Source organism: Vigna unguiculata, chromosome 7, assembly GCF_037176805.1.
Source record: "Vigna unguiculata cultivar grain cowpea cultivar isolate G323 ecotype 2 chromosome 7, ASM3717680v1, whole genome shotgun sequence".
NCBI lineage: Eukaryota > Viridiplantae > Streptophyta > Magnoliopsida > Fabales > Fabaceae > Vigna > Vigna unguiculata.
The window spans coordinates 33,710,620-33,737,747 of NC_140798.1; the positions used below are offsets into that span (position 1 = coordinate 33,710,620).

Consider the following 27,128-nt stretch of genomic DNA (forward strand, 5'->3'; position numbering starts at 1 on the left):
TCACTCGATTCTTTCTTTGACTTTTTAAGAATTTAAAACGTGTAATAGTTATAGAAAACTAGAAATTTCTTGGAAAAACTATGTCAAAGAATTACCCTTTTAAACTTGATCATATATTTATGACAACTTTGTTGCTATGTATATCTTAATATTATCTTTCTAGAAGAAAGGAAATAAAGGGAAAGGTTTTGAATTCGATCTCTCTTTAACAAGTTAAAGAAATAAAATTAATTTTGTGAAATTTAGAAAGGAGAGTGAAAGAAGTTGTGACTTCAATTCTTCTATTAAAAAACTAACAACTAAATATCGATAAAAAAAATATTATCCTTCTAGTGAAATAGTGAAATAAAATCAGTAATACTTTAAGGTTTGTGTGTATGTACATATCATACTATTTTTGCTTTTTATGATATACCGAACATGGAATAAAACTTATAGGTTGTGTTTGGTTGGTTTATAGTAGTTTATAAAAATGATACCTCTTTGGGTATATAATGATCCGGCAGTTAGGTTAGGTTAGGTTGGTTTTATTGGTTTTGCAGTTCAAAAACTACCAAGTTAAGCTTAGTTTAGGAAGAATTTATGTGAAGTGAGAAAAAAAGTTGGGGTCTTGACTTTGAAAAGAAAAAAATGGCATTATCCCAAAATATAAGCAAAGTCAGCACCTCGGGTTAAGAAAATAATAATGCAGAAAGAAGAGATAAAGATGGAGGTAATATCCAGCAATATGCTGAAAAAAATAAAAAGAGGGAGCAATAATTACCGAATGAAAAAGAAAGAAACATGAATGGTACGTGGCGTTAGTTTTAGATTAGATCTATTGATCCTTTTTAATTTAAAGTATTAGAGGTGAAGGTGGCCATAAATGATAGGTTCATGCGGAAGCAATGAACAGGAACACTATAAGTGACTGGCTTTGAAAACTGTTACCACATTAAAAATTAATACAATTATTATTATATAAAACACACATGATACTTGTCTCATCTCAAGTATAAAATAAAAACCACACTATATATTATATATATAAACTAGGCAGCAGAAGAAGAAATGAGTACCTAAAATAGTGAGTGAGAGGTTAGAGTTTGAGAGTTTAACAATGGATGGTCTAGTTCAGCAGCTGCAGAAGCAACTTGTTGATTACACTGCTTCCCTATTTCATGAGGTATAATTGGCTTAATAAGTGGAGAATAATATATTTTCTATCCCTTGTTGGGTTTTCTGATTTCTGGTTTGCTTTGTTATGTTTGTTTTCTTGAAACAGGGTTTTTTGGATGAGCAATTTAACCAGCTTCAGCAACTTCAAGATGAAAGTAACCCAGATTTTGTGGTTGAAGTGGTGACTCTGTTTTTTGAAGACGCGGAGAGGCTTCTTAATGAGCTCACAAAAACACTGTAAGGGCACTGCAATTTTCATGTTTTGTTATGCATTTTTAGACCAAGGAATCGTGTCTCTTTCGGAACCTCTTTCCTAACTCCACTCTTCCATAATGTTCATTCATTTGCCTCAAACAGAGCCCAGCCTACCATTGATTTTAAAAAGTTGGATGCTCATGTTCACCAGTTGAAGGGTAGCAGCTCCAGGTACAATTTTTTCTCAAAAACAAACTATGTTCGTAATCTTGTCTTTGATTTCTTAAGTTGCTCCAAGTTGAATCCACATGCCGTCTCTTGTATTAGAATTTTGATTCATTTTTGTTTCAAAATAAAAATTTTAAAAATTAATGGATATAGTCTTTTAAATTTAATAACTTTAAATTTAATGACTTTAAATGTTTTAAATTTGTTAAATGGTGTTCAACTGACGTTTGATCTGGAAAATATTTGAACAGTATAATCAATTCAAAAATATTATTTTAAAACACGTTTTGACATGTAAATTTTTTTTTAATATAATTAGATAAAAATACTATATTTATATACTTTTAAAGTTAAGAGATTATAATGTATTAAAATTTCAAACAAATCTTAATTTCGATTTCGCGTCAAATTTTAGGATTAAAAATATATTTAATTATGTTACTTTTGGCGAAAACATGTAGCATAGTGGCATGTTCCTCATCTTTGTTAGAGCCTTTTCTGGATGATACAGTTCCATTTGTCTTACCTCACAATTTGGTGTTCATACAAGTATCATAAATTTGATGAAGTTGTTGGAAATGCAGCATTGGAGCACAGAGAGTTCACAGAGTCTGCATTTCCTTCCGAAACTCTTGCGAGGAGCAAAACGTTGAAGGGTAAGGTTCTTCACAATTCCATATCAAAATACACTTCACTAACACGAAATAAAATCCTGGTGTTCAGGTGTCTTAAAAACTTGCAACAAGTGACACACGAGTACTCCTTGGTGAAAAACAAGCTTGAAACTCTCTTCAGGGTAAGCCCATAAAGCTTGAAACTCTATAAAATCCTGAGAAGCGTTAAAATTTATAGTTTTATCTTTGGATTGTGTGATTGTAGATGGAGCAACAGATTTTGGCTGCTGGTGGGTAGTGTGAGACGAGGCAGAGACAATTGGAATTTGGCACAAATCATGTCTAATCTGCAAACGAAACAGACCCACTTCTATGTTGTATTTTTCACTTTGTGTATGATTTTGTCAAGTGGATCATGGTCTTGAAATATATCATTTGAGCAATATTTAGTCCAAAATTTTTGGCAACTATAACATGCAAATTCTAATGCAGGGGCAAATGAAATGAGTTCTGATAATGTGAATCCCTCAAACACAGTGAAAAATTACTCTGAATTGAGAAATCTTTGAGAGTAACATTGAGAATATTTTAAATACAATGAGTATGTAAGAATTTGTTGTTTAGAAATGGAAGGTGGTGGTTGGTGTGTGCAAAATTTGTAGTTAGGATTATTCAATGTTGTTTGGTCTGAAATGAGGTACATTGAATGCATTGGTGTATTTTGGAAGGTCAACTTGTTTCAGATACGTGAGATGTCTCCTGGTCAGCACGTCATTTGCAGACAAGATCCAAAACCAAGCTAAAATAGCTGTAATAATCACTAATGACAGAGTAGCTCACCATTTTTTTCTCACTTTAGTCACCGAAGACCATATATTTATTAATAAATGTTATTTTTTCATCGATTAAAAATAAGACAATTTCATAATATATATATATATATATATATATATATAATTAGATGTAAATTGTATCTTAATAATCAATTTTGTAGAATTGAGTTACACTTAAAGTTTACTTTTTAACAATAAATATCAAATTTTTTTATACCCACACACTTATCTTATGTTATAAAAGTAATTTATTTGAATTTTGTTAGAAGTTTCACAGTCGACTAGAGATAAGGCCAATTCTTAATATATAAGTGAGGTACAAACCTCATCTTACAAGTCGATTTATGAAGTTGAGTTAGGTTTAAAGTCCACTTCTAACATGGTATCAGAGCCAAGTTACAGTTTATTCTAGCAAACTTTCTGTTCCATCCGATATCAGGCCACTGACGGACACCCATTAACAATTTAGTGCTATTCCATGTATTTAGTCGGATTTCCACAGCATGTCGTGAGGTTCAATTTTCTAGATTAACAAATTGAGAAGTTGGTAATGTTATTCTGATAAGGAATCTATAAAGATTAAAAATGGTGTTATGAATTGTTTAAGGAGTTATGGGAAAGATCCAAAACGTTGGTATGAGAAGTTTTGTTCTTATCTAATTGCAAAGTTATTTGACTATTAGGTTCCAGCTGGGTTGATTCCGTTTGAAGTTATTTGCTCTATATTTTACTTTTTCTTCATATCGCATCATATCACATCTCTTCGATAAGGTGTGCATGCATGTATGTAAAAGAACAAGGAGAGTGCAACATAGTTATTGTTATTCTAATTAACGTTATAAGAAGCACGTGTTGTGAACAAGTTTAAACGTGGGCGTCTTTAGAATCATTAACAAATAACAAACTACAAGTAGAGTCAGCAATTAAGCTCTCTTAGAGTATAAGTTTTAGGTTAGTGTAGATGTGAACAAAATTACATCTCTAACCTCTTTTAATCTAAGTGTTAGATTGTTCCAGGATGTTAACAAATGGATTCAGGTGTCATTTAAGACTTTTATCACCTATTTGAACTAGACCTCAACAAGTATCAATTCAACATTAATCCAATAAATTAATTATATATGTTTACCGGATATTTTGATTTAGGGTTTTTAGTTTATGAACTTACATGTATGAGTGATTCGAATTTCTTTTTAAAATTTTGATATATTTTGATTCTTAAATTTTATAAATGAGATATAATTTTTTGATTTAATATTGTTTTTTTTTCTTTGACTTGTTAAATAATATTCTAGGTTGAGATCTTGGAACGTATACAAACAACTCAAACTTTATTTTAAGATGTGTTTGACATTTTAAAATTTTTTTAAGTAAATTGAATTAGAATGATTATATTTATTATTTTTTGAGTTTGAGATAAAAATATATTAAAGTTTCAAATCAAAATAAATTACAATTTCATATAAAAACATATTTAACCTTTTGATTCATTATTTATAAAACTTGTCTAAAAAAATTGCGTACCCTTAACTTTTGTATGAATTACATTTCTTATTTTATTTCATTTATTTCGATGTTTTATAAAATGCGTACATAATATGATCGTCAGAAAGTTGTGTCATAATGCAATTATAAGAACCAAGTAAATTGTAAAATTATTTCTATTTGTAAATATTGATTTATTTACGCTAAATCAATTCATTGTTAATTATATTAGCTTGTGTTAGTTCCTTAAAATTTAGTGTAAAAATAACACAAATTTAATCTGATTTAAGTTATTTTGATTCAGTTGAGTAATAATTTTAACAAAAACCTATTCATAAACATTTCTTATTGTTACATTAGCATCTTTGTAATGGAAATTTCAGTTGTAATTTCTTAGTTTCTTCAACAAAAAAAAAAAGAAGTTTTCGTCTTCTTCAGTTTCTACCGAAGTTTAATATCATATTAATTGCTCTTTTATCAGTTGTATTGTTAACATGTATAACATCTTTAAATAATTTATACGTACACTTATTGTACTTCATCGGATAGAAATGGTAAAATAGTAAATTACACAACTATTTTTCTTCATAAAATGTAACAACACATGTGCAATGATTTAATAGAGGACCTTAATAAAATATATATGTAAAATGATTTAATAGAGGACCTTAATAAAATATATAGTAGTTAAAAATACATCTTAAACCTACAAAAAATATACATAAATAAAAATATTTACAAGAAATAAGTCATAAATTCATAATAAAATATCTATTCTAATTAGATATTGTTCTAGCACTTACTAGTGTACATAATAAAACCATTGCAAGTCACACAACATATAAAGGATAAATTACTAAAACTAATTTTCTATCATAAGAAAGTATATATAAATAGACACATTTAATTAACAAATCAAAACAATTCAAATTCTTTCAAACATCACCTTAAATCAAAAAACCAATAATATAGGTCACACATGGATCTATTCATCAAGATATTCAACAATTAAAATATCATATCACACATTTTTAAAGATTAAATATATGTACTATAAGGTATTATCACATATGATCCTAAATCTTGGATTTACAAACGAATCCAAGAACAATCAATCATGGTAAGTTTACTACAATCAATGTCATACATTGCATAAAAATTCTCACTTTAACTTATCACTACTTAATATTTTATCTTATGTGACTTAGATAATTAGGAGCAATGCGATCTATGTGACCGCAAATTCATACAATCATTCTCAATGCTTAATTAAAAAACAATTTACATTTAATATGAGATATCTGACTACAAATTCATGAAAGTTTCATCATTCTCAATAATCAGATCCATATAACATGACTCACTTAAATAAATAAACTAATATTCATTTTTCATTTATTGAAGAAAAAAAAGCATTCAAATAAGAAGAGAAAAAGACTAGAAAAAAAATTAGCTTAAAGAAAATAAACTTGCTTAAGTGAAGATTTTCTAACAAGAGAAAAATCTAATTGAATTAAAAGTTGAGTTGACCAAAAAATCATTTGCTCAAGTGAAAATTGGATTTAAAACAAAGTTGATTTTGAACTATATTCTCGCTCAAAGTGAAAATATGCTAAGAGTAAGGATGAAATTTATGTTCTATTCCATTTTCATTTAAGTGAAAATATAAGAAAAAACTAAACATGTGCACCAATGCAAATAAGTTTCAGATGTTTTATTCAAATCCACTTTACCAAATATAGTTTTCAAACAATTCAAAATGACCAATACAAATTTAAAATTTATTCAAACATCATCTTTCACTCATTTCAATTCAACCTTAACCATTATATATTTCATTCACAATAGACTCAAATTAACACAAGAAAAAACTATAGGAATTAATGCAATTTAATAACTAAAATAATAGTCCACAAAATAAACTTCTCAACTTCAAAATACTCTAAAATAATAATTTGTTAACCCTAAACTAAAATAACAATCAATTTAAACAAAACATCATCCTTGCATAGAAACAAAACCTTGTGATCATCGTATTCACATTCATATTATTCATCCTAAGATATATTAAAAACCAAAATAGTTTCACTTACCTATTTTTTTTTTAGCAGAGAAGATTTTAACTTGGACACGAACTTACTAAAGATCTAAAGACCTAAATCAAAATATGAAAACAACCAAAATTCAGTATCAGTTTAAGCTTCAGGATAATCACTTTTGTCCACTAAGATTAATGCCAAAATTATAAGAAAAAATAAAAAATAAAAAATCTTTAAAATGAGTAGAAACTTAGCTGTTTAAAAATGTAATTGATACCAAAATTATAAGAAAAATTAAATAATAAATAGTCTAGTCATTAGTCTATTTAAAAATAAAATTAGTTAAAATTCATCATAAATCTACGATGAATTACGATCAGATTTTAAGATAGACGAGCTATACAAAAACATTTGTTAAAAGAAAGAAAAGAATAATGAAAGAGAAAGTCAGAGTGTTACAATTTTATTAGAAACAAATAATTTATACTTCATGTCAAATAATCTTACAACATGGATAAAAATGAATATAGAGAGTAATCATAATTTTATAATTTTTTTGTAAAATCCATTTCTCAATTTTTTTTAGATGGTTAATCATTTTGTATCTCTCATTTAAAAAAAATAATTATTTTATTTATCACATTACGGTTTTTTTTTTTTTTTATAAACAATAATTCAATAGGTATGGTGAAAAGTGTCTTGAAAATATGTTCAACATCCACATGCCTATCCACGTGCTTACGTTGGTATTAGTCAGTGATTTCCCGATATCCAACAACCAATAAAAAATGTGAATTATTTCCTTATACCTCAACTATTTGTTTTTTTATTATTATTTTAAGTATGCACAAAAACATGTGTTTATTTTTAAAATTCAGATTAGGATAAACCAAATTCTAAATTAGTTTAGATATAAAACTAATAAGAAGAGAAAAGGATTTGTTGAAAGAGATAGTTGGAGACTCCTACATTCTTCTATTGACCATCTCAATATGAACACGTTTGATCTCAACTATATGTATTTTAAAACATTTATTACAATAAATAAGATTTAAATATATTTTAAAGGAGAATATTAACCATTGTCTTAAGGACACTGGTTAAGAAATCATTAATGTATATTGGTACTATTATTTTTACATTTAAAACTAAAATAATTAAATATATTAATTAAAAGAGTATAAATGCATATTACAAATTTTTTAAAGACAAAAATACCCTTTTAATTTTTATACAGTAATTTTTTGATAATTTTAGATGTTCAACATTATTTTTTTCTGATTTTTCTATTAATTTAAATTTTCTTATGTTTAATTATATTTAATTTTTAACAACATTAAAATATATTTATTTAATTATTTAATTGTTTTTTAATTTTTATTGATGAGTATTAAATAAAATATTAAACACACATGTACAACATTTATGGACATTTTAATCTTTTAATTAAAATAAAATTGCATTATTAGTTGTTAGGTCAAATTTTAGTTAATATCACATTTAATTATGTACTTTTGTAGAATTCGGTATATATTAACTATCCTTAACCAGTGTCTAAAAATACTGATTAGCAAAATCCTATTTTAAAAGCTTAGAGATTACTCCTTCGTTCTTTATTTATTAACCGTTAAACTTTTGAAATTTTTTTGTTTATATTTAAGAGTGATTTTTAAAGTTTAAGATACTATATCTACTATTCACTTACTTTTAATAAGTTTACATATATCGTAAAATTTTAAAAATGATAAACAAGAAAATGTTATAAATATTGTATTAAGGCTAATAAGGTTTATTGATTAAAAAAATGGAAAGAGTAATATTTATTCCTAAAATATAGCAAGACCGAAGACCTTTCTATATGATATTTAAGGATCTTTAATATAAATTTAATGAATACAATAAATTTTTTTATCTAAAATAATGGTTTTTTAGAGTTCAAATTTATCCCAACATTAACAATCGATCAATGCTTACCTTTCTAATTTCTAAATTTATTCATCTCTCAAGTCCCTTCCAAATCCCAAAACTTTGATGTTGCACCAATCATGATTATCACAAAGGCCTAATCAATTGATTAGTTGCTAATTAATACGGAGGATGAATATTGCTTCTCAATGACACTTAATTAAAAAAACTAACATTTCTTTTCAACTGTAGTTTAAAAGTTCTCTCGAAGCACTTTAATGAAATAGTGTACCTATAAGATTTTTTACATTACAATATTTTATTTCTACACCATAACAAATATATAGAAATAAATAAATTAGTTATTATTTTTGAATTTTTTTTATTTTAATTTTGTGAAAAGAAAAGTGTGGAGAGCGAAGGGATAGAAGAAGCGGTTAGAGATGGTGGGGTGGGTTGTGGCCCAAAATTTGAATTCGAAAAGCCAACAGACAAACACACACTATCCCTCTACCTCGCATTCTGTGGTATTGTTTGAAACCACACTATATATATCCTTCCTAACACCACATCCTGTGCCGTAACAAGATAACGAGACAAAAACCCTAGATAACCCCTTTTCTTCAACCTCTCAATATGGCCAAAAAGAAAGTGTCGCACTCATCTAATTCTCAAGACCCTAAACACTCACAAATCGAAGCACAAACCATTCCAATGGCTACCCTAACCGATGATTCCTCTCTGCAACAGATTCAGAGCCTTAGAAACCTCAATGGCAAACTTCTCAAGGAGACCACTGAGCGCCGCCAGCAGATTGACTCTCTCCAGTCAGAGATACGCCGCTCCGCCGTCTCCTACAACGACATTCTCGCTGCCTTCCACATCGAAAACGTCGTCGCTTCGGTTTTCGTGGACAGTCAGGTCAAGGAGATGAACCTCTGCTTCGATATGCTCCTCGGAGAGAAGGACCGCGAGGTTGAAGGTCTCAATCGTCAACTGGAAAGCCTCGCTGTGCGGTTCCGGAACGAGACCGGTGTTCTCGTGAAAGAGAGAGACAGACTCGTCTACCAGACGAAGGTTTTGGGGGAGAATGTAGAGAGGGAGGTGAAGCTTAGAGGAGAAGCGGAGAAGAGTAGGGTGGAAGGTGAAAAACTGTTGTCGCAGAAACAGAGAGACGTTGCGGAGTTGAAAACGGAACGAGATTCGGCGCTGAAGAGCTCTCGAGAGTCGCTTTTGGCTGTTGAAACGTTGAAGGAGGAGATTGAAGCGGTGAGAAGGGAGAAGGATGAGTTTTTGAAGGTAAGCGAAAATCAGAAGCAGAAAATCGGTGGTCTTGAAGAGGAGTTGACACGAGTCAACGAGTGTTTGAAGATGCAAGAGGAGAGCACGCGTGTCAGACTTGATGGTGTGGGCAATAAACTTGGTCTTGCGACGCAGAGGGTGGAGGAGATGAAGAAGGAGAACATTTCGTTGCACCAGGAGAAGAAGGAGATTGAAAAGGTCGTTGAGATGTTGACAGAGGAGAATGCCGGTGTTCGTAAGAGTTTGAATGTGGCTATGAAGGAGTTGGAGGATAAGCAGCATAAGGTTGATGAAACTGTTAGAGTCAAAGGTGAAATAGAGGAGGCGAAGGTTAATCTGGAAAGTGAAATCGTTGGATTGAGAGAAAAAATCAATGAATTGCAGGAGTCTTACATGAAGGAGTTGGAGGATAAGCAGCATGAGATTGATGCAGCCTTTAGAGTCAAAGGTGAAATAGAGCAGGTGAAGGTTAATCTGGAAAGTGAAATTGTTGAGTTGAGACAAAAAATCAATGAATTGAGGAAGTCTTACAATGAGGAGTTGGAGGATAAGCAGCATGAGGTTGATGCAGCTGTTAGAGTCAAAGGTGAAATAGAGGAGGTGAAGGTTAATCTGGAAAGTGAAATTGTTCAGTTGCGACAAAAAATCAGTGAATTGAAGGAGTCTCACAAGAAGGAGTCGGAGGATAAGCAGCGTGAGGTTGATGCAGCTGTTAGAGTCAAAGGTGAAATAGAGGAGGTGAAGGTTAATCTGGAAAGTGAAATTGTTCAGTTGAGAGAAAAAATCAGTGACTTGAAGAAGTCTTACACGAAGTTTGAAACGGAAAACAAGCAGTTGCTTTCAGAAGTTGAGAGTTATAGAAATGCTGTGGAGAAAGAGAGGGTTGAGAAGGGAAACATGAAGAAAGGTTTTGATGAGGAGAGGAAGAGAGTGGAGAAGTTGGAGCTGCTAATTTCAAAATTGAAGGAAACGGTTGTGAAGAGAGAAGCTGATTTGGGACAATTGAGAAATGATAGGGATAAGCTGGTTGAGAATGAAAAGAAGCTAGAGGGCAATGTGAGTGTTTTGAGAAAGGAAAATGATGCATTGCAGAGTAAGCTTTTGGAAGCAAGAAAGGAAGTTGAGGAATTGAGTGGTAAGGTTGATGTTTGGTGCAAAAATTGGAACAAGGCCCTTGCACTGTTGAAGCATACCGCTACACTCGTTTCTCAACAGAAGGGTATTGAAGAGGAAGTGGTGGCGAATGGTAAGAATGTTGAAGAAATGGAAGAAATAGCTGTTGAGGAAGTTGAAAAGATAAAGAAGGCATTTGAAAGCAAAGAGGAGATGCTGGATGAAATGAAGCAGAAAGTGGTTTCATTGAACAAGTCTGTGGTGGAGGCACACAAAAGTAAGAACATGTGGACTGTGTTATCTTCTGCAACTACAATTTTTGCTGCTGCCTTAGTTGCTTATGTTGCTAGAGGACGTTGAATCCCTATCCTATTAACTTTTTAGATGAGTAACTTTATATCTTACTTTTTTTTAATATGATCAAGATGCCCTTCTTTACTTAGCAGAATATGTATGTCTTGATCTTTATAAAATTTGATCCTTATTATATAGTACAATATTTTGTTTGCTGTAATGTTCTTGGCACGTAAATGGTGTACGTGTTTTGGATTAACTAAGCAAAATATTTTGTTAATTTTTGCATGTGTTTTTTGTGCTTAATATAATTTCTTAACTTCTGTGTTTGTAATTATGGCTTTACTTAAGAACACAAGCACAAATTATAATATTTGTTTTCGTTTATTGTGTTTCTATAATTGCTAAGCACAAGATATTATATTTTCAAAACATTTGGGAACTGTAATTAAGTTTTGTGACATGTGGAGAATAAATTACAGTATTATTTTTGTAGCTTAATTTGTCTACTTATTTTTAAGAAAAAAAAACTGTATCAACTCGATAGTTAAACTAAGGGTTAAGTATGTTTTTAGTCTTGAACTTTAATTCAAAATTAGAATTCGTCTTTGGTCAAAACTTTGATAAATTTTGGTCCTAAACTTTAAAAATGAATGAGTATAGTTCTTTTAACCCAATTTTGTTAACTTTCTTTTAGGTTTCGAACGCATTTCTCAATAAATATTGAGTGTAGAATGTGTTAAACGGCGTAAATAACTTTAATATTAATATGAAATACATTTCACATGTTGAAAATCAATTTTGTTAACTTTTTTCTTAGGCTTCAAACGTATTTCTCAGTAAATATTGAGTTGAGAATGTGTTAAACGACGTAAACAACTTCAATATTAACATGAAACACATTCCACATATTGAAAACAGTCAATCTAATTAGATTAAAAAGACTATATTAATTTACAAATTTTAATTTTTGACCGAAGTTTAAGAACTAAAAATATACTTAATCCGCCGTTTAGCAATGTGTTTCATTGTCACGTAAAAATTCAGGAATTTCCTTTTAAGTATGTGTAAATGTGTAAAAATAACATTTCTAAGTCAATATTCAGCTTCTTGTTTATATAATTTAAAAATTTATTTTTAATCAAAAATACTGTTATTAAAATTATTATATAATATGGACATCATTTAGGAAAGTATTCTTTATAAGAGAATTTTTTTTTCTTTTTGAGTAGTTATTTATAAAACAAATATTATATTTATAAATATTTTAATTATGTTTATTTTTCATAATTCATTAATTTAAATTATATGAAATACTTTTAATTATTTTTTAAATTTATACATTTGAAAACATTTAAAAGAAAATTTTATGTTGAATAATTATTATTAAGTAAAAAACTATTGTGCACTAATGTTATAATTTCTTTTAAGTGTACTAACTTGTAAGTGTCCTAATTGATTGTGACTGTTCTTCACCTACATCATGAAATAAATGATGTTTACTTGCAACAGAAATTAAAATACAAAATGCTTTTACCTTTTTTTATTCCTTCATTATTCTTTTAAATAATTACTTTTTATATAATTATTTTTTTAAAGTAAATCTATTTCTAAGAAAATATTTTCGAAACTAATTTTTTAATTATTGTTTTTTTAAGACTTTCTCTCTTCTTCAATTTAAACAAAAAAAAGTGAAACTCAATTGTTTTGTTTTCTATTCAGAAGATGGATTTCCGCTTTTAATAAATTCAGATAACAAAGTGAGTTGATTTTAAAATAAATTCTGTGAAAGTTAATTAATGTTTTGACTGATAAATTAAATTTTTTTAGTAGATAGAATTTAAAAATTATCAAAATATTGGTAAAAATAAAATAAAATGATTATCGAAGAAGTTAAAAATATTAAAACTTAACAATGTTTTAATCTATAACTATATATAAAGGGATTCCCTCTTTTGTGTCCACATTTCATAATTCCAACTTTACCCTTTATAATTTAATTATTTATTAAATTTTTAAAAATTAACGGTTATTTTTATAAGTTTTTATAAAATTATTTACTTATCTCTTTTTTCTTTTTTTCTCTTACTATTCATCAATAGTTATTTTTCTCTTATTTTCTTCGTACATTTTATTTTATTTTTTATAAATATACTTTTATTTTGTTTATTAAATTAATAACATTACAATCTATAACTATATATAAAGGGGATTCCCTCTTTTGTGTCCACATTTCATAATTCCAACTTTACCCTTTATAATCTAATTATTTATTAAATTTTTAAAAATTAACGGTTATTTTTATAAGTTTCTATAAAATTATTTACTTATCTCTTTTTTCTTTTTTTCTCTTACTATTCATCAATAGTTATTTTTCTCTTATTTTCTTCCTACATTTTATTTTATTTTTTATAAATATACTTTTATTTTGTTTATTAAATTAATAACATTACAATATCATCAATTCTTAATATAATTCAAAAAATGTGTACACACAGGCGCGATAGCGCCTGTGTTTACACTAGTTATTATTAATTATTATACATATTTATATTTTTATATTATTATTATTATTAATTATTATATACATATATTATTAATAATTATTATATTATATATTTATTATATATACGTTATTAATAATAATAATTATTATTATATATTATTATATTAATTATTATAAATATATAAATCTATATTATTATTTATTATTATAATTTATTTTATATATATAAACATAACATATATATTATATATTATATATTATATTAATTATGTAACCAGTTATATATATATATATATATATATATATATATATATTCTCTTTTTTTATAAAGAACAAGATTGATTGGTTCAAATAGTAACAATTGTTATTTATTAACCAAATTATTCATGATTTTTTTAATTTTAAAATGATTATTGGTATCAATATTATAATTTAAAAGATAATTGATACAGAAAGATGAAAAGAGAATAATTATAATTATAAAAACACAGGAGTAATTAAATGTATTTTTTACTTTGAATTAAGGGTATTAAAAATTATGAATTTTGCTTCTTATTTACTCTTTTTTGGTAATGAATTTTAAGAGAATATTTTTCTTAACTTCAAATACTTCATAATGAAAGTATTGGTGAAGTAGAAGTTTTTTAAAGAAATTAAAATTTTAAATTATGAAAGTAATTTTATTACTTTAAATTGTAAACTTGAAAAAATACAATAGCTCAGAAATGTTCATGCTATTTTTTTTTTCTCACATTTCTAACTTACTATTTATTTATTCTATTTTCTACCCTCTCTCCCAATTTCTCTCTTTGTTCTCCCTCTACTTTCCGCACTCCATTTCTATCTCCCTTCCCCCTCACTCTTTTTTCTTCTATCTATCTTTTCGCTATAAATATTGATGTAAAAAGTATCAATACTTATATATTGAACTATTATAAATTTCAAATTAAATATTATGATTTCATAAATTTTACATTTGAATTTTGAATTTTTTAAAATATTTAATGTTGCATATAAAAAATCAATTACTCTATTTAAACTAATAATTCAAAATTTGAAATATTTCTAAATTTAATCTATACTTGTACTTATAACAAATACCAAAAATTAATTCAATTTAAATCAAACAAATTTATCAGCTAACTGTTTATAAACTTGCGAGTACAGTGCATAGACTTAAAATATTAATGAAATACAACTTAGTTGAATTGAAATTTGTAAAAAAAAAAACATTATTTTTTATTAACAAGCACATGCTTCCTATTACCTTAAATTTGATATATTATAATAATTTAATGCTAGCTATTTCTTTATTTTAGATTGGGGTGACAAATTTGTGAATTTTTATTTAAAATTTTTTATGAATATAAAACATTTACAGCAATAGTGAATAAATAAAGTAATTTCAAAACAATATTTTCAATGACAGGTAAAAAGTAAATTAACAACAAATAACATTGATAATTATTAATTTTATATATTAGTTTGTCCTGTTCCAACAACATTCGTCAATCATCAACCAATAATTTCTAAATAGAAGTGTGCAAATTACAAATAAATATAATTTATAAAAGCTAGTGTAGATAACAGAACTCAACTGTCTTTTGAATTTAGCTTTAAGTATCTCAATCATACAATCTCTCTTATATGTTATTTATTTCAGTTAGTGTATATATAAGCATTTTATTTATTTTGTTTCTTTATATATAGAGACATAAATTAAAAAAAGAATTTTTCAAAAACGAAGAATAAGAAAAAATTATAATTATTGGCACTGCACACGAGTGCCTCTTGGGCGATATTCTAATACTGCCTGCTCTGTACATAATAAAGTCACGAAAGGAAAACCTGGGCCTGTGGGGTACTCTAAAGAAAGGAGAACCAAAACTCGAGTGGTAACACGTTTCTGTGGGCCTTTAACTTTCCAAAAGAGACAATTATAATATCTTCTGCCATCAATGCTTCAAAATTACTCCTCATGGAAATTCAGTTTAGTTTAAAAAACAATTCTTTAATTTCATAATTTCTTTCACAAAAGTTTTAATTAATTATTATTTTCAACATTTATCTCGGCCAAACATGCTACAAAGACCATTTATTCTGCCTGGTCAAGGGAAAATTAGTTGCAGAAACCATATGAGACGGACATTAGTGTATGATGGTTAATAAAGGAAAATTCACAGACAAAAGCACATGGAAGCAGAAATTTTGACTCATAATGCATAAAAAAAAAACTGAAAAATGTCTATATATACAGAAGCAAACATAATACAAGCCCTAACATTGCGTCGAAAAGACATCCATTTACATTTGCAAGGAGTGTCCATGGTCAAACAAGGACAACCCAAAGACATAGGAATGTAAAATTAGCTATATAGAGAAAAAGTGAACAGTCTTGAAACAAACACTCATATGAAGATAGCATAGATGCAAATAACCTAACAGCACCAACATATCATTCATATTTTCCTATCCGAGTTCCAAAATTAGTTATATATAACACTTGCCAGACAACGACAAGCCCCACCGATTGGCATCAAGGTCACGCCCGGAAATAGAATAACACGCCTTCCTCTCCTTTTTGGCTGGAAGTCAGAGTGGGTAATCACAACTTTAGTGGTTCCCATAAACATGGCCAGAGCTCCCCTTCTCCTAAAACCCTTTCACCTATCCGCAGCACCCAATTTCCTGATTATGTGCTTCGGAAAAACATCACAGCTATATGCTGATTACACCCATCTCACCACACATTTAGTAGCATACAAGTACCTAATCACGGGAGCAGAGTCCTACAGTAAAGAACCCAAAAGGTAAAAAGAAAAAAAGTTTAGTAGCATACCTATTTTCTACACAATCTTCTAACGTCCACTAATGTATTATAGCAAAAGTTAAGCCTATCAACAGTCAGGGCTGACAAAATATTTTATCTCGTCCATAACAGGAGAGAAGTGCTCATTATTTGGCAGCAAGTAAAACCCAATGGTTGCTTGCTCCAGGAATAGCAATTTCACTTCCTGGCCAGCCTTCTCAAGTCCTTTGGCATAACCCAGTTGCCAGTCCTGAACAAGGTCTAAACCAGCAACCACTACAAGGCTCTTGGGAAAGACAGTCCCTTCGAGGCTTTGCCCCTTTGGCCCAAAAGGGTTACATGCAGGATGGTCTCTATCTTCCCCTTCAGGAAGAAAAGCCCTCCAATACCAGTCTCGATCCTTCACTCTTACAAAATATCTCCCATCTAAACGCTTCTCCGACTCGGTTCTTTCCTGCCCACCAAACAATGGGTTGAGCAGAACATTCCCAAACACTTCAATTCCGGACTCCACAGCTTTGAGGGCAACATGGTGCACAATGTTCCCACCCGAGCTATCCCCAGCCATGTAGATATGAACTTTCTTATCTTTCCTACTCTGAAGCCAAGATCTAGAGCTAACCCACTTAACAGCTGTCCACCCATCATCGTAAGCACAGGGATACCTGTTCTCAGGTGCACGCCTATAGTTCACAGACACCACAACGGCCTTACAGATACCCACCAGACGACGGCATAGCGTATCGTATATGGCACTATTGGCCGAAGAATGAGCAAAACTTCCACCGTGGAAGAATATTATGACAGGAACAACCTCAGAGCTCACAGGTTTCTCAAGCTCAAGAATGCTCACTGGACGCTCTTCTCCCTCAGCAGGACGATAAATTCGCGTCAGGAGATTGGTTTCACGGTCAACAATGACATCAAAAGAGAACACTCCATCCACGGGGTTCGCATTCGCCGGAACTTTCCGATCAAGGAACTCTGCTAAGTCCCGGTTGAAAGTGCCATCCGGACGACGAAGAAGATTGTATGCCAACTTGAAATTTGATATCAGAACCCACATATTCAGTGGAACCACCATCTACACCAATTTTATTTTCATTTAAAAAAAAAGATAATAACAATAATAAGAAGAAGAAAATAATAATAATAATTCAAACTGAGGATAATTAGATACGGACAATAAATCCAATAAACCCCATAATTTTGGGAAAACTGATGAGTCTAACTCCCCAAATCAGCACATTGAATGACAAACCCTAAGCAGTGAAACCGCGTTAGGTGAAACAAGGAACTGATCCAACCAAAACCGGAAACTATTATACAAACAGAACAAAGCGTAACCTACTCTTCCACGAAACCAAAACAAGTCCAACTCAAGAACCAAAGCGATGACGAATAATCAGCCATACGAGAGTGATTATCATTTTATTAGAGCTGTGCATCCAAAAGAATACAAAAAATAAAAACCACAGCACACAGTAAACAGAAAAAGAAAAACAGAACAAAAGAAAACACAAAGACAATGAATCAGGAGCGAAAGAAGAAAGATTGGCATCAGGAAAGAGCGTACGGTTGAAGAATTGGAAATTGTATGAGAAAAATAGGGAATCGGAAAGATAAGCGAGAGAAGGCGCGTACCTTAGAATCGTTGGCGTTGAGTTCGTTAGTCCCAGCCATTGAAAGGATCCTGTATTCCGATTACAGATCCGCTTGCGGTTGGTGAGTTGAGAATCAGAAAAGGCGTGGAGGAGGGAAATCCATAAAGCAGGGGAATCGCGTTGTGTGAGATCGAGGAAAAAGGGTTGTTTGTTTGTTAATTTATGATGAGTGTGGGGATTGCAGGGTGATGAGTTGAGTAGAGAGTTAAGTTGGTGAGTGGCAGAGAAAGAGGAATAGGAATAGGAATGGTGAAGGATAAGAAACGGTGCGCACTGTAGAAAATGCTAAAGTGGCACAGGGATACAGGGAGGGAAGGGCCAATGGGAGGAGGGGAAGGCCCAAATAGAACTATTGGGTGGGGCCCAGTGGCGAATCGTTTTCTCCAATTACTGGTTTTTGTTTTGGGTCGTGAAATTGAAATGTGTGATAAAAATGGAAAGAAGGGGAGAGACAAAAAAGAGGGTGAATCAGTTCCTGGAACGTGACGTGGCACTTGAAGACAGACATCCCCGTTTGTTTGCGTTCGGAATTCCACTTCCACAATTTTGGCATCATAATAATTCTGTCAAGTGTCAACTACTAAATGCTGCACTCTACTGTCTACCACTAATCAAGATTCCACCCACATTAATAATTCACTTTTTTTCTTCTTCTTCTCCTTCTCCTTCTCCTTCTTCTTCCTTTTCATTTTTTCCCTCTCCACCCAATCCTTTTTAATTATATTAGTTAATCCCTTTTAGTACATAACACTCACACACTTGGGTCATGACCAGGTCAAATCCTCGTTCAAAAAATGACGCATTAGCTAACTTAACTTATGCTACGACCAGGTCAAGTCCAGATTCAAAGGAAAATGACACATCATTCATTAGTCCATTCCTCACTCATAATGTGCTTCATCCTTTCATATGCATTCTACTAAAACAATCTCACTCATAAATTATTGTCAAATTAGTCATTTCGATACATTCACAAACTCAATTCACCTTCCTAACTTTTTCGTAATAAAGATAATATCATAACTTTATCATTTTAATAATTAAAAAAATATTGTATATATTCCTAAGATATTATCAAATATTTATAATTAATATCTTATGATATAATAATTATTAACAAATTCTACTGTAACTCAAATATATTTTGATATAATAATAGATTATCTGTAAAATATATATATATATATATATATATATATATATATATATATTTTTTTTTTTTTTCGGATCTCAAAGTCTTTAAACAATAAGGTAAAAGTTCGCCTCTTACAATTCACATATTTTACTTCCAAACTTATCATTTTAGTGACAACAAATATATTTTTAAAAATATTGACAATCAAATACACATTATAAGAATAAAATGTTTATTAATAATAATTTATAAATATAAGTTTCGATAAGGATAAGTTTAGATTAATTTTTTCTATTCCACAATCATTTGGGTGTGCATCATTAACAAATTTATTTATTTTCTTTCTTTTGGTTCCAACTACTTTTATAGTAGAAGGAAACATATGTTTATTTATATAATTTGTTATTACTTTTAATTATTTTTATTGAAGTAAAATTAAAATTTGACATTCATAGTAAGTTTACTTTAGTTTTTATTTAAAATTTAAAAATAGTAAATATTCAAGATATCATGAAATATATCAAAAATATTTATTATTAATTTATTTCAAAATATTATGATATTATAATTAATTATTTAATATATATATATATATATATATGTATATATATATATATATAATATTGTGACTTGATTATATAATATTTTTAGAACATAATATTTAATTATCTTCGAGACGTAAAGAACCTATAAATATGGTATTCTATCACAAAAAGTAGACACTAAATTCTCGTATAAAATTCTTATGCAATTTTGATCAAATATTTCTCATATACAACATTTGTTCTATTTCAATAGTCGAAGCCTTTTCACGAGGAGATAAAAGTTCGATTCTGAAGAGTGTCATAGTTTACTTCGGAGATTATTCATCCAGGTAAGAACAAATATTTTTTTTTTTTTTAAATATCGACGATCAAATACACATGATAGAAATAAGATGTTTATTATATAATAATTTTTGGATGTAATATAAGTTTCGAAAATGATGAGATTAGATTTAAAATAATAATAATTTAGTGATTTTTTACACTGTACTGTGTTTTGAAATGTTTTTCGACAGAACTTTTTAGTTAATCTACCATGAACTAATTTTTTCATTATTTTTTCAACCTTTACTAATTCCCTTATGTTAGACCAATTTTTACGATTCTTACATCGTTGGACAGTTTAGTGTTTTGATCATAGATTTTAACTCGTCACAAAAATTATCCTTTGGGTGTGCATCATTAACAAATTTATTTATTTTCCTTTCGTTTGGGTTCAACGACCTATGCAATAGAAGAAAAACAAGGTTTATTCATATAATTTATTTTTATTTTTATTGAAATAAAAATATAATCAGATATTCACAGTAAGTCTACTTTATTTTTTATTTAAAATTTAAAAAAGTAATAAATATTCAAGCATAGTTATAATGATCAAACCTTGCAGACATATTAGAAGTTAGTTGAATAAATATAATTTTGCTATTATGAACATATTATCATCTTTGATTTTTAAATTTTGTTTGAAATGTATTTATTTTAAATTATTATCATTATTATCATTATTTAAATCAAATTATAAGTTATATTACTTTTAAATATCATAAATAAATATAAAATTGACAATTGGAAATCGACTTAATTAAGACTCACTAAAGCAGACCGAAAACAAGATAAGATTGGGCTTGCATAGAATAAATAAGATTTAGGTCCAGTCTAATGGGCCGATTGGGATCTGCTAAAATAAAATAAGAAAATGTAGCACAGAATCAGAGGTTTTGTTTTCACGAGTCCCCTTCCCTCCGCTACCTGTTCTCGTTGTCTTTGCTGTGCGGTGTTTGGCTTTGCGCTGTTTCCTGTTTCGCGCTGCGTGTTCTGTTATCCTTTTTTGAGTCGAAAGGTATTTACTACTCTTACTTTCATTTCGCATTCTTTCATACGCACCTTCTGCACAACCTTTGTTTTAAAACTCACCTAAATTTTCTTGTTGTTCTCCCTTTTCCCCCTTTTTGTTTCTTAGTAATGCTAGCACAGTGTACTCAATTTGAATGGGGTGGTGTTTCGGGGGTATGACTGAGTAGTATTATGCAAATATTATATGCTACTCTGCATAGGATCAAAACAATCATGGATGTTCTTCCGGTGGAACTTTCCTATTGGAACCCCTGTGCTCTTTGAATTTGGAATTAACAATTATTCAATTGAAATTACGTGTTACCGTTTCCTCTCCCACCAATTGATAAAATCTGGCTTCGTTTTTTTCAATATTCTTTTTCATTTATTAGAATATTTACACTTGATTTGCCTGCAACGAGGTATTAAGGGTTTCAGCGTATGAATGCTCGGCTGCTCAAGAGAACAAAACTGATCTTTATTTTTGTTTTTTCTTTCTTATTTCTGCGACTGCGAAATTGCTGCCAATAGAGTTGTTAAGGTAGCATACTTCAGTCTTAAGACATAGTCATAACGAATGTAGTTCCTCAATGTCAGAAGTTTATAGTGTAAATAAGCGCAAGGATGTATTGGAGTAGGATTTCTAAGAATCTTGAAACACTTTTTCTGGATAAGAATACATTCAATTGAGATTTTTTACCGACCATACAAGTCTAAAAAATATACAAATTCCAATGTTTCTTGTTTCTTGAGATGGACTTTGATAGATTTCATATAAATAGATTTCATATAAATTTTTATTAGGATATATAAATATTACTCCCATAATACAATTCCATCCAAACCCTGAGATATTCAAAGATTCTATTTTTTTCGATTTTTCTTTCCCACTAATAAAGAAAAACCATAATTCCTACCCTGTTTTCTAAAAAATTTAGAAGTATTTTTTATGCCAAAATATTCTTTTAAAAGCCAATCTAGTACACTTACTGTATTGTTGGGCAATTAATTAGTTAATCCTTGCTCTTTCTTTGATCTAGTTGGGTTGTGGATATATTGTCTGTAACATAATTTTGGTTTTGGCTTTTCGATTATGTTATATGTCTTAGGGATGGTATTATCAGTGACATTTCTTCTTTAGTAAAACAGAATTGGACTGGCTGTCCAAAGTTAACATTTCAATTACATATCCATTACTACGGTACTTCAGAATATTAGATGTATAGGGGGAGTATTAGATTTCAGAATATTATTGTTAGTTATGGACATGTTTTTGATGAGCAGTTAATAATGTTCTCATTATTGCATGCTACTTCTTTAAAATTAAATATTAGACCTATCACTTATTGTCTATGGGCACGATTAATGACAAGTCTAAATTTAAAAATCATCACTAATAGTGTAATGTTCCTATCTTGTTAGCTTCTTGATTCACTTTAAAGTTTTGGCAGCAGAGTTTTGAAATTTCACGAAAAAAACTGTTCTTGTTCTTATCTCAGGATAAAGAAAGAGGGATGATATATACAGCAATTGACACGTTCTACCTCACAGACGAGCAGTTAGCAAACTCACCTTCTAGAAAAGATGGCATAGATGAAGCCACCGAGACCACCCTTAGAATCTATGGCTGTGATCTTGTCCAAGAAAGTGGCATTTTGCTCAGATTGTATCCTTTTGATTGTGTTCATTTTCATTTTTCTTCCATGCTTGTTCCATATTGTTACCTTAATTCTTAGACAGGCCACAGGCAGTCATGGCTACTGGGCAGGTCCTATTTCATCGTTTCTATTGCAAGAAGTCGTTTGCACGGTTCAATGTCAAGGTCATTATTATCTTGTGATATATTATATTGTGATATATTATATTCTCTGTTTTCTACTTCATGAATTATTATGCTCATAGTGTCTCTTTGCAGAAAGTTGCTGCAAGCTGTGTATGGTTGGCTTCAAAACTGGAGGAAAATCCTAGAAAAGCTAGACAAGTAATTATTGTTTTTCACAGGATGGAGTGCAGGAGGGAGAACTTTCCCATGGAACATTTAGACTTGTATTCCAAGGTCAGAAGCTTCTAATTTTTACTTTTCTTAGCATATAATTCTCATACATACTATTTGTTCTAATCCTCAAAGCTCGAACTTGCAGAAAAGTGGAATTCCATTTTATTGTGATGATTTAAAGTCATTTGAGCATCAAAACCACACTTACTTCCGATGATTCAAACACATTCTATGAAATTCATTTCAACAATTCTAGTTATTTCATAGTTTTAATGTTTTCTGTTTTCTTTCCTCATGAACAGAAATATGTTGATTTGAAAATGGAATTGAGCAGAACAGAAAGACATATTTTGAAAGAGATGGGGTTCATTTGTCATGTTGAACATCCTCATAAGTTTATATCAAATTATCTTGCTACCCTTGAAACACCTCCAGAATTAAGGCAAGAAGCTTGGAATCTGGCGAATGATAGGTACATAATTGCAGATATTATTTTTATTTTGCTGCTTGTTTGTTTTTGTGCCTGTCTATACATTCTCTGTGATTTATTCCCTTCCACAAGATTCCTGAATTAGACTGTCTTCTGTTCCGTTCAACTCTGGAAGGTTTGCTTTTGCAGTGTTTTGCTGTGATTCCAGTTTGGACCTTTTTTATTAAGGTGATTGTACTTGGATGCAATGTGCAGTTTAATGGATTTACTTTTGCTTAGGTAAAATGAAAATAGTAGTTGTTATAAAAATGAACATATGTTTTAAGAAATTTGTACATTACTAGAGTCTAGGCAGAGGAATGCCTATAGTGTGTCTGCAATTCGGTATAAAATTTGTTATTCTTGTTTAACTATTGAACTCATTCAGGTTGCATTTGTTGTCATATGATCAGGTATTTTGAATGGTATAATTAATACCTTAGGCTGCTGGAATTTGTAATTGTTGTATGTCAAATATTCAATCCAAAATCCAAGCATAATTGGTAGTGGAATAAAATGTTTCTTTCCTAGTCGCTTGCCTGACTGCAATTCACCAATATTTTCGGTGATGACTTTTATTCACCATCTTTATACTATAACATTATTTTTTTTCTGGTTCGCTGACACTTTTTTCGTGCAGTTTGAGAACTACATTGTGTGTTCGATTTAAGAGTGAGGTGGTGGCTTGTGGAGTTGTATATGCTGCTGCTCGTAGGTTCCAAGTACCCCTTCCTGAGAACCCACCATGGTGGAAGGCATTTGACGGGGAGAAATCTGGGATTGATGAAGTCTGCAGGGTTTTGGCTCACCTTTATAGCCTTCCAAAGGCCCAATATATACCCGTCTGCAAGGATGGGGACTTTACCTTCTCCAACAAATCATTGGAATCAAAGTCTCAATCAACACCAAAGGTGATACACACTTCATCCACATACATTTACACTGTAATTTGCCATATCACTATATCAGCATCAGATGTCTGTTGAGACAAATGTCCAAACCTGCATTATTGACAATTGTTTATACTGTTATGGTCATAACATATTTTATATCTCTGACAATTTGTAGGAGGTTCCACAACATAGTCCACCAGCTGATAGTGACACATCCATGCCAAAAGCTTCCCAAGGAGAAGCTAACATTGAATCCATGGGTGGCAAGGGTCCTGTGGTGAAGGTAGCCATTGATAAGCTGAAAGATTCTAAAAGGTCTGATGATGAATCGAAAGGCATGGCTACGGACGGAGAGGCAAAAGAGGAACACATGCTGAAGTCCAAGCCTGACCGTAAATCTGAGGTCATTGGCGAGACACGCAGGGATAGAGATAGGGATCGAGATAGAGACAGGGAAAGAGACAGAGATAGGGACAGGGACAGAACAAAATCCAGAGATAGGGATCGAGGAAGGGATTCGGACAAAGAACGAGAGGGTCACCGTTCTAGGGAGAGAGCAAAGGATTCAGGTGATTTTTCATATTTCTTAGGTGATTTTACATATTTCTTGTGTTCGTGTTCTTTTGTTTTTATGTTAAATAAGTTTTTTGTAGTGAGTGCAGGACATTCAGAGAAGTCAAAACGCCATTCATCACACGGTATAATTATGTATTAATGGGGTTTTGCATTTGTTTTTTATTTAGCATTGAATTTTCTTAACATATTTAAATTTTACAGACCGGGATTACCACGGTTCTTCTTACTCGTCAAGGGAGAAAGATCGACATAGACATCATTGACGTTATTTAGGAGATACGTGAAGATTTACTGTTTGGCTCACGTCCTTTAATCCTGTAATCAGTGATCAGGGCTCATTTGCCGTCTTATTTTATATGTACTTATTTTATGTACTTGTGTAAACACTATGTATAATTGCTTTTAGTTATATGTAATTGTGTAAACACTTATGTACAATGTAGTTGAACAGATAATAGAGTTAAATCTCCTAGTTGAACAGATAATAGAGTTAAATCATTTTTGTATAAGTTGAAAGTATTCCTTAAGATGCACTGGATTGGTTATCGGAATAAGCTAAAATGAGTAGATACTTATAATTTTATAAGTTACTTTTATAATATTTTGAATTATTTATATAAATATTTGTAATAAGATAAATTTAAATAAATTGTATTAAATGAAGGGTTAATGATTATTTTTTTATGTTATAGTCACAATCAGTCTTGCATCCACCGAGATAATTATAATTTCAAAATTAGAATTTGCTTCTGTCATGAATCGAATTTTGAAATAGTTAGTCTTAATAATTTTAAGTGAAATTAAAATTTATTTCTATTTTGAATTTTGATATAGTTATAGTTTTTTTAATCTAACTGTGATTAAATGATATTTTAAATTGGTGTTTAAGTTATCTATGATATTATGACATTTGAAGTTGGTGTTTAAGCTGTTTTCATTAACATATTTTGGTTCAAATGTATTATCATATTTATCAAAATGTAACATTTTAAATTTCATTTCAGATTGGAATTATCACTGTTTTTCTTACTCGCCTGGTGAGAAAGATTAACCTAAACATTGTTGACATTATGCAGAAAAGTAAATTTTAAGTATTTATTAAGTAAAAAAACGTTTACGGATATGAACATTTTAGCCTCACTTCCGTCATTCTTCAAACTACAATTGGGTAAAATATTGTATTATTTTAAACTATATTTCAGTTAAAGTGCCAGTCCAAAATATAGTTTAATTGTAATTAATGTCTTATTAGATATGATAATATTTGGTTTCTTTTATTATTTTCAAAATATTAGACTATTTACAAATTTAAGTACGGAATGTAGTTTAAATATAATTATTATGTCTTATTAAATATAACAATAGTTGATTGCTATTATCATTTTAAAAATATTAGATTATTTATATATATTTAATGTTTTCTTTGAAAGATAATAGAAAAAGGTGTAGGAAGGTATATTTTATTATTTAAATTATACTTTATTCTAATGAATAATTTAAATTATTATATACATTTTTCTAACTGTTGAGAGTTTTTAGAAAAAGTTAATATAATTTAGGGTTAAATATGTTTTTGGTCCCTTAATTTTCAGTGAATTTTGAAATTAGTCCATTTCGAAATTTTAGACCAATTTAGTTCTTCATCTTTTGAAATATGTAGATTTAGTTCTTTTAATCAAATTTTGTTAAGTTTATTTGATATTTCAAGCACGTTTCATAATAATATTTGACTTAACATTAAAGTAAAAATGTGTCAAACAGTATAAACAACTCAAATACAATCAATCTTGAAATGCATATGAAACATCAAATAAACCTAACAAAATTTGATTAAAATAACTGAATCCACGTATTTCGAAAGATGAATGACTAAATTGGTCTAAAGTTTTAAAATTGACTAATTCCAAAATTTACTGAAAGTTAAGGGACCAAAACATATTTAACCCTATAATTTAACTTAGGATTTGAGATAAAAAATAATAACAAATAGAAAGGGAGATAATTTGAAAGGATTGAGGAAAAAATAATGTGTAAACT

At 29.8% G+C, this 27,128-nt stretch overlaps 4 protein-coding genes across 6 annotated transcripts; 3 read left to right on the forward strand and 1 right to left on the reverse strand.

Annotated features, from left to right (window-relative positions):
• Positions 1–968: 968 nt before the first annotated feature.
• LOC114192329 (histidine-containing phosphotransfer protein 1-like) lies at positions 969–2,652 on the forward strand. Its single transcript, XM_028082020.2, has 6 exons — positions 969–1,165; positions 1,265–1,395; positions 1,516–1,584; positions 2,166–2,237; positions 2,305–2,377; positions 2,461–2,652. Exons 1-6 carry the CDS (start codon positions 1,100–1,102, stop codon positions 2,491–2,493), a joined length of 444 nt encoding a protein of 147 aa, XP_027937821.1. The 5' UTR covers positions 969–1,099; the 3' UTR covers positions 2,494–2,652.
• A 6,373-nt stretch (positions 2,653–9,025) lies between these two features.
• LOC114192326 (Prefoldin chaperone subunit family protein) lies at positions 9,026–11,446 on the forward strand. Its single transcript, XM_028082016.2, has one exon. The coding sequence runs from the start codon at positions 9,094–9,096 to the stop codon at positions 11,230–11,232; it is 2,139 nt and encodes a 712-aa protein (XP_027937817.1). The 5' UTR covers positions 9,026–9,093; the 3' UTR covers positions 11,233–11,446.
• A 4,449-nt stretch (positions 11,447–15,895) lies between these two features.
• Positions 15,896–18,463, reverse strand: GID1C (alpha/beta-Hydrolases superfamily protein). Of its 2 annotated transcripts, XM_028082019.2 has the most exons (3): positions 18,126–18,463; positions 17,833–17,921; positions 15,896–17,565 (listed from the first exon to the last, which is right to left on the reverse strand). In XM_028082019.2, the coding sequence occupies exon 3, from the start codon at positions 17,563–17,565 to the stop codon at positions 16,570–16,572; it is 996 nt and encodes a 331-aa protein (XP_027937820.2). In that variant the 5' UTR covers positions 17,833–17,921; positions 18,126–18,463; the 3' UTR covers positions 15,896–16,569. The 2 variants fall into 2 exon arrangements, with proteins under 2 accessions (XP_027937820.2, XP_027937819.2); XM_028082018.2 differs by lacking the exon at positions 17,833–17,921 and having other exon boundaries at positions 18,126–18,460.
• Positions 18,464–21,007: 2,544 nt separating this feature from the next.
• Positions 21,008–25,600, forward strand: LOC114189683 (cyclin-L1-1-like). 2 transcript variants are annotated; one of them, XM_028078319.2, is made up of 9 exons: positions 21,008–21,164; positions 22,657–22,823; positions 22,898–22,979; positions 23,073–23,213; positions 23,456–23,625; positions 24,263–24,533; positions 24,691–25,084; positions 25,169–25,213; positions 25,293–25,600. In XM_028078319.2, exons 2-9 carry the CDS (start codon positions 22,672–22,674, stop codon positions 25,352–25,354), a joined length of 1,317 nt encoding a protein of 438 aa, XP_027934120.1. In that variant the 5' UTR covers positions 21,008–21,164; positions 22,657–22,671; the 3' UTR covers positions 25,355–25,600. The 2 variants fall into 2 exon arrangements, with proteins under 2 accessions (XP_027934120.1, XP_027934119.1); XM_028078318.2 differs by having other exon boundaries at positions 25,178–25,213.
• The last annotated feature ends 1,528 nt before the right edge of the window (positions 25,601–27,128 follow it).

Bases quoted from the DNA above. Each gene is read 5' to 3' on its own strand.
- GID1C (XM_028082018.2), bottom strand. From the start codon at position 18,164: ATGGCTGGGACTAACGAACTCAACGCCAACGATTCTAAG. The intron at 17,566-18,125 runs GTACGCGCCTTC...AAATTGGTGTAG, and splicing joins TCAACGCCAACGATTCTAAG to ATGGTGGTTCCACTGAATAT.
- LOC114192326 (XM_028082016.2), top strand. From the start codon at position 9,094: ATGGCCAAAAAGAAAGTGTCGCACTCATCTAATTCTCAAGACCCTAAA.
- LOC114189683 (XM_028078319.2), top strand. From the start codon at position 22,672: ATGATATATACAGCAATTGACACGTTCTACCTCACAGACGAGCAGTTA. The intron at 25,085-25,168 runs GTGATTTTTCAT...AGTTTTTTGTAG, and splicing joins GGAGAGAGCAAAGGATTCAG to TGAGTGCAGGACATTCAGAG. The intron at 25,214-25,292 runs GTATAATTATGT...TAAATTTTACAG, and splicing joins AAAACGCCATTCATCACACG to ACCGGGATTACCACGGTTCT.
- LOC114192329 (XM_028082020.2), top strand. From the start codon at position 1,100: ATGGATGGTCTAGTTCAGCAGCTGCAGAAGCAACTTGTTGATTACACT. The intron at 1,396-1,515 runs GTAAGGGCACTG...TGCCTCAAACAG, and splicing joins AATGAGCTCACAAAAACACT to AGCCCAGCCTACCATTGATT. The intron at 2,238-2,304 runs GTAAGGTTCTTC...CCTGGTGTTCAG, and splicing joins GAGGAGCAAAACGTTGAAGG to GTGTCTTAAAAACTTGCAAC.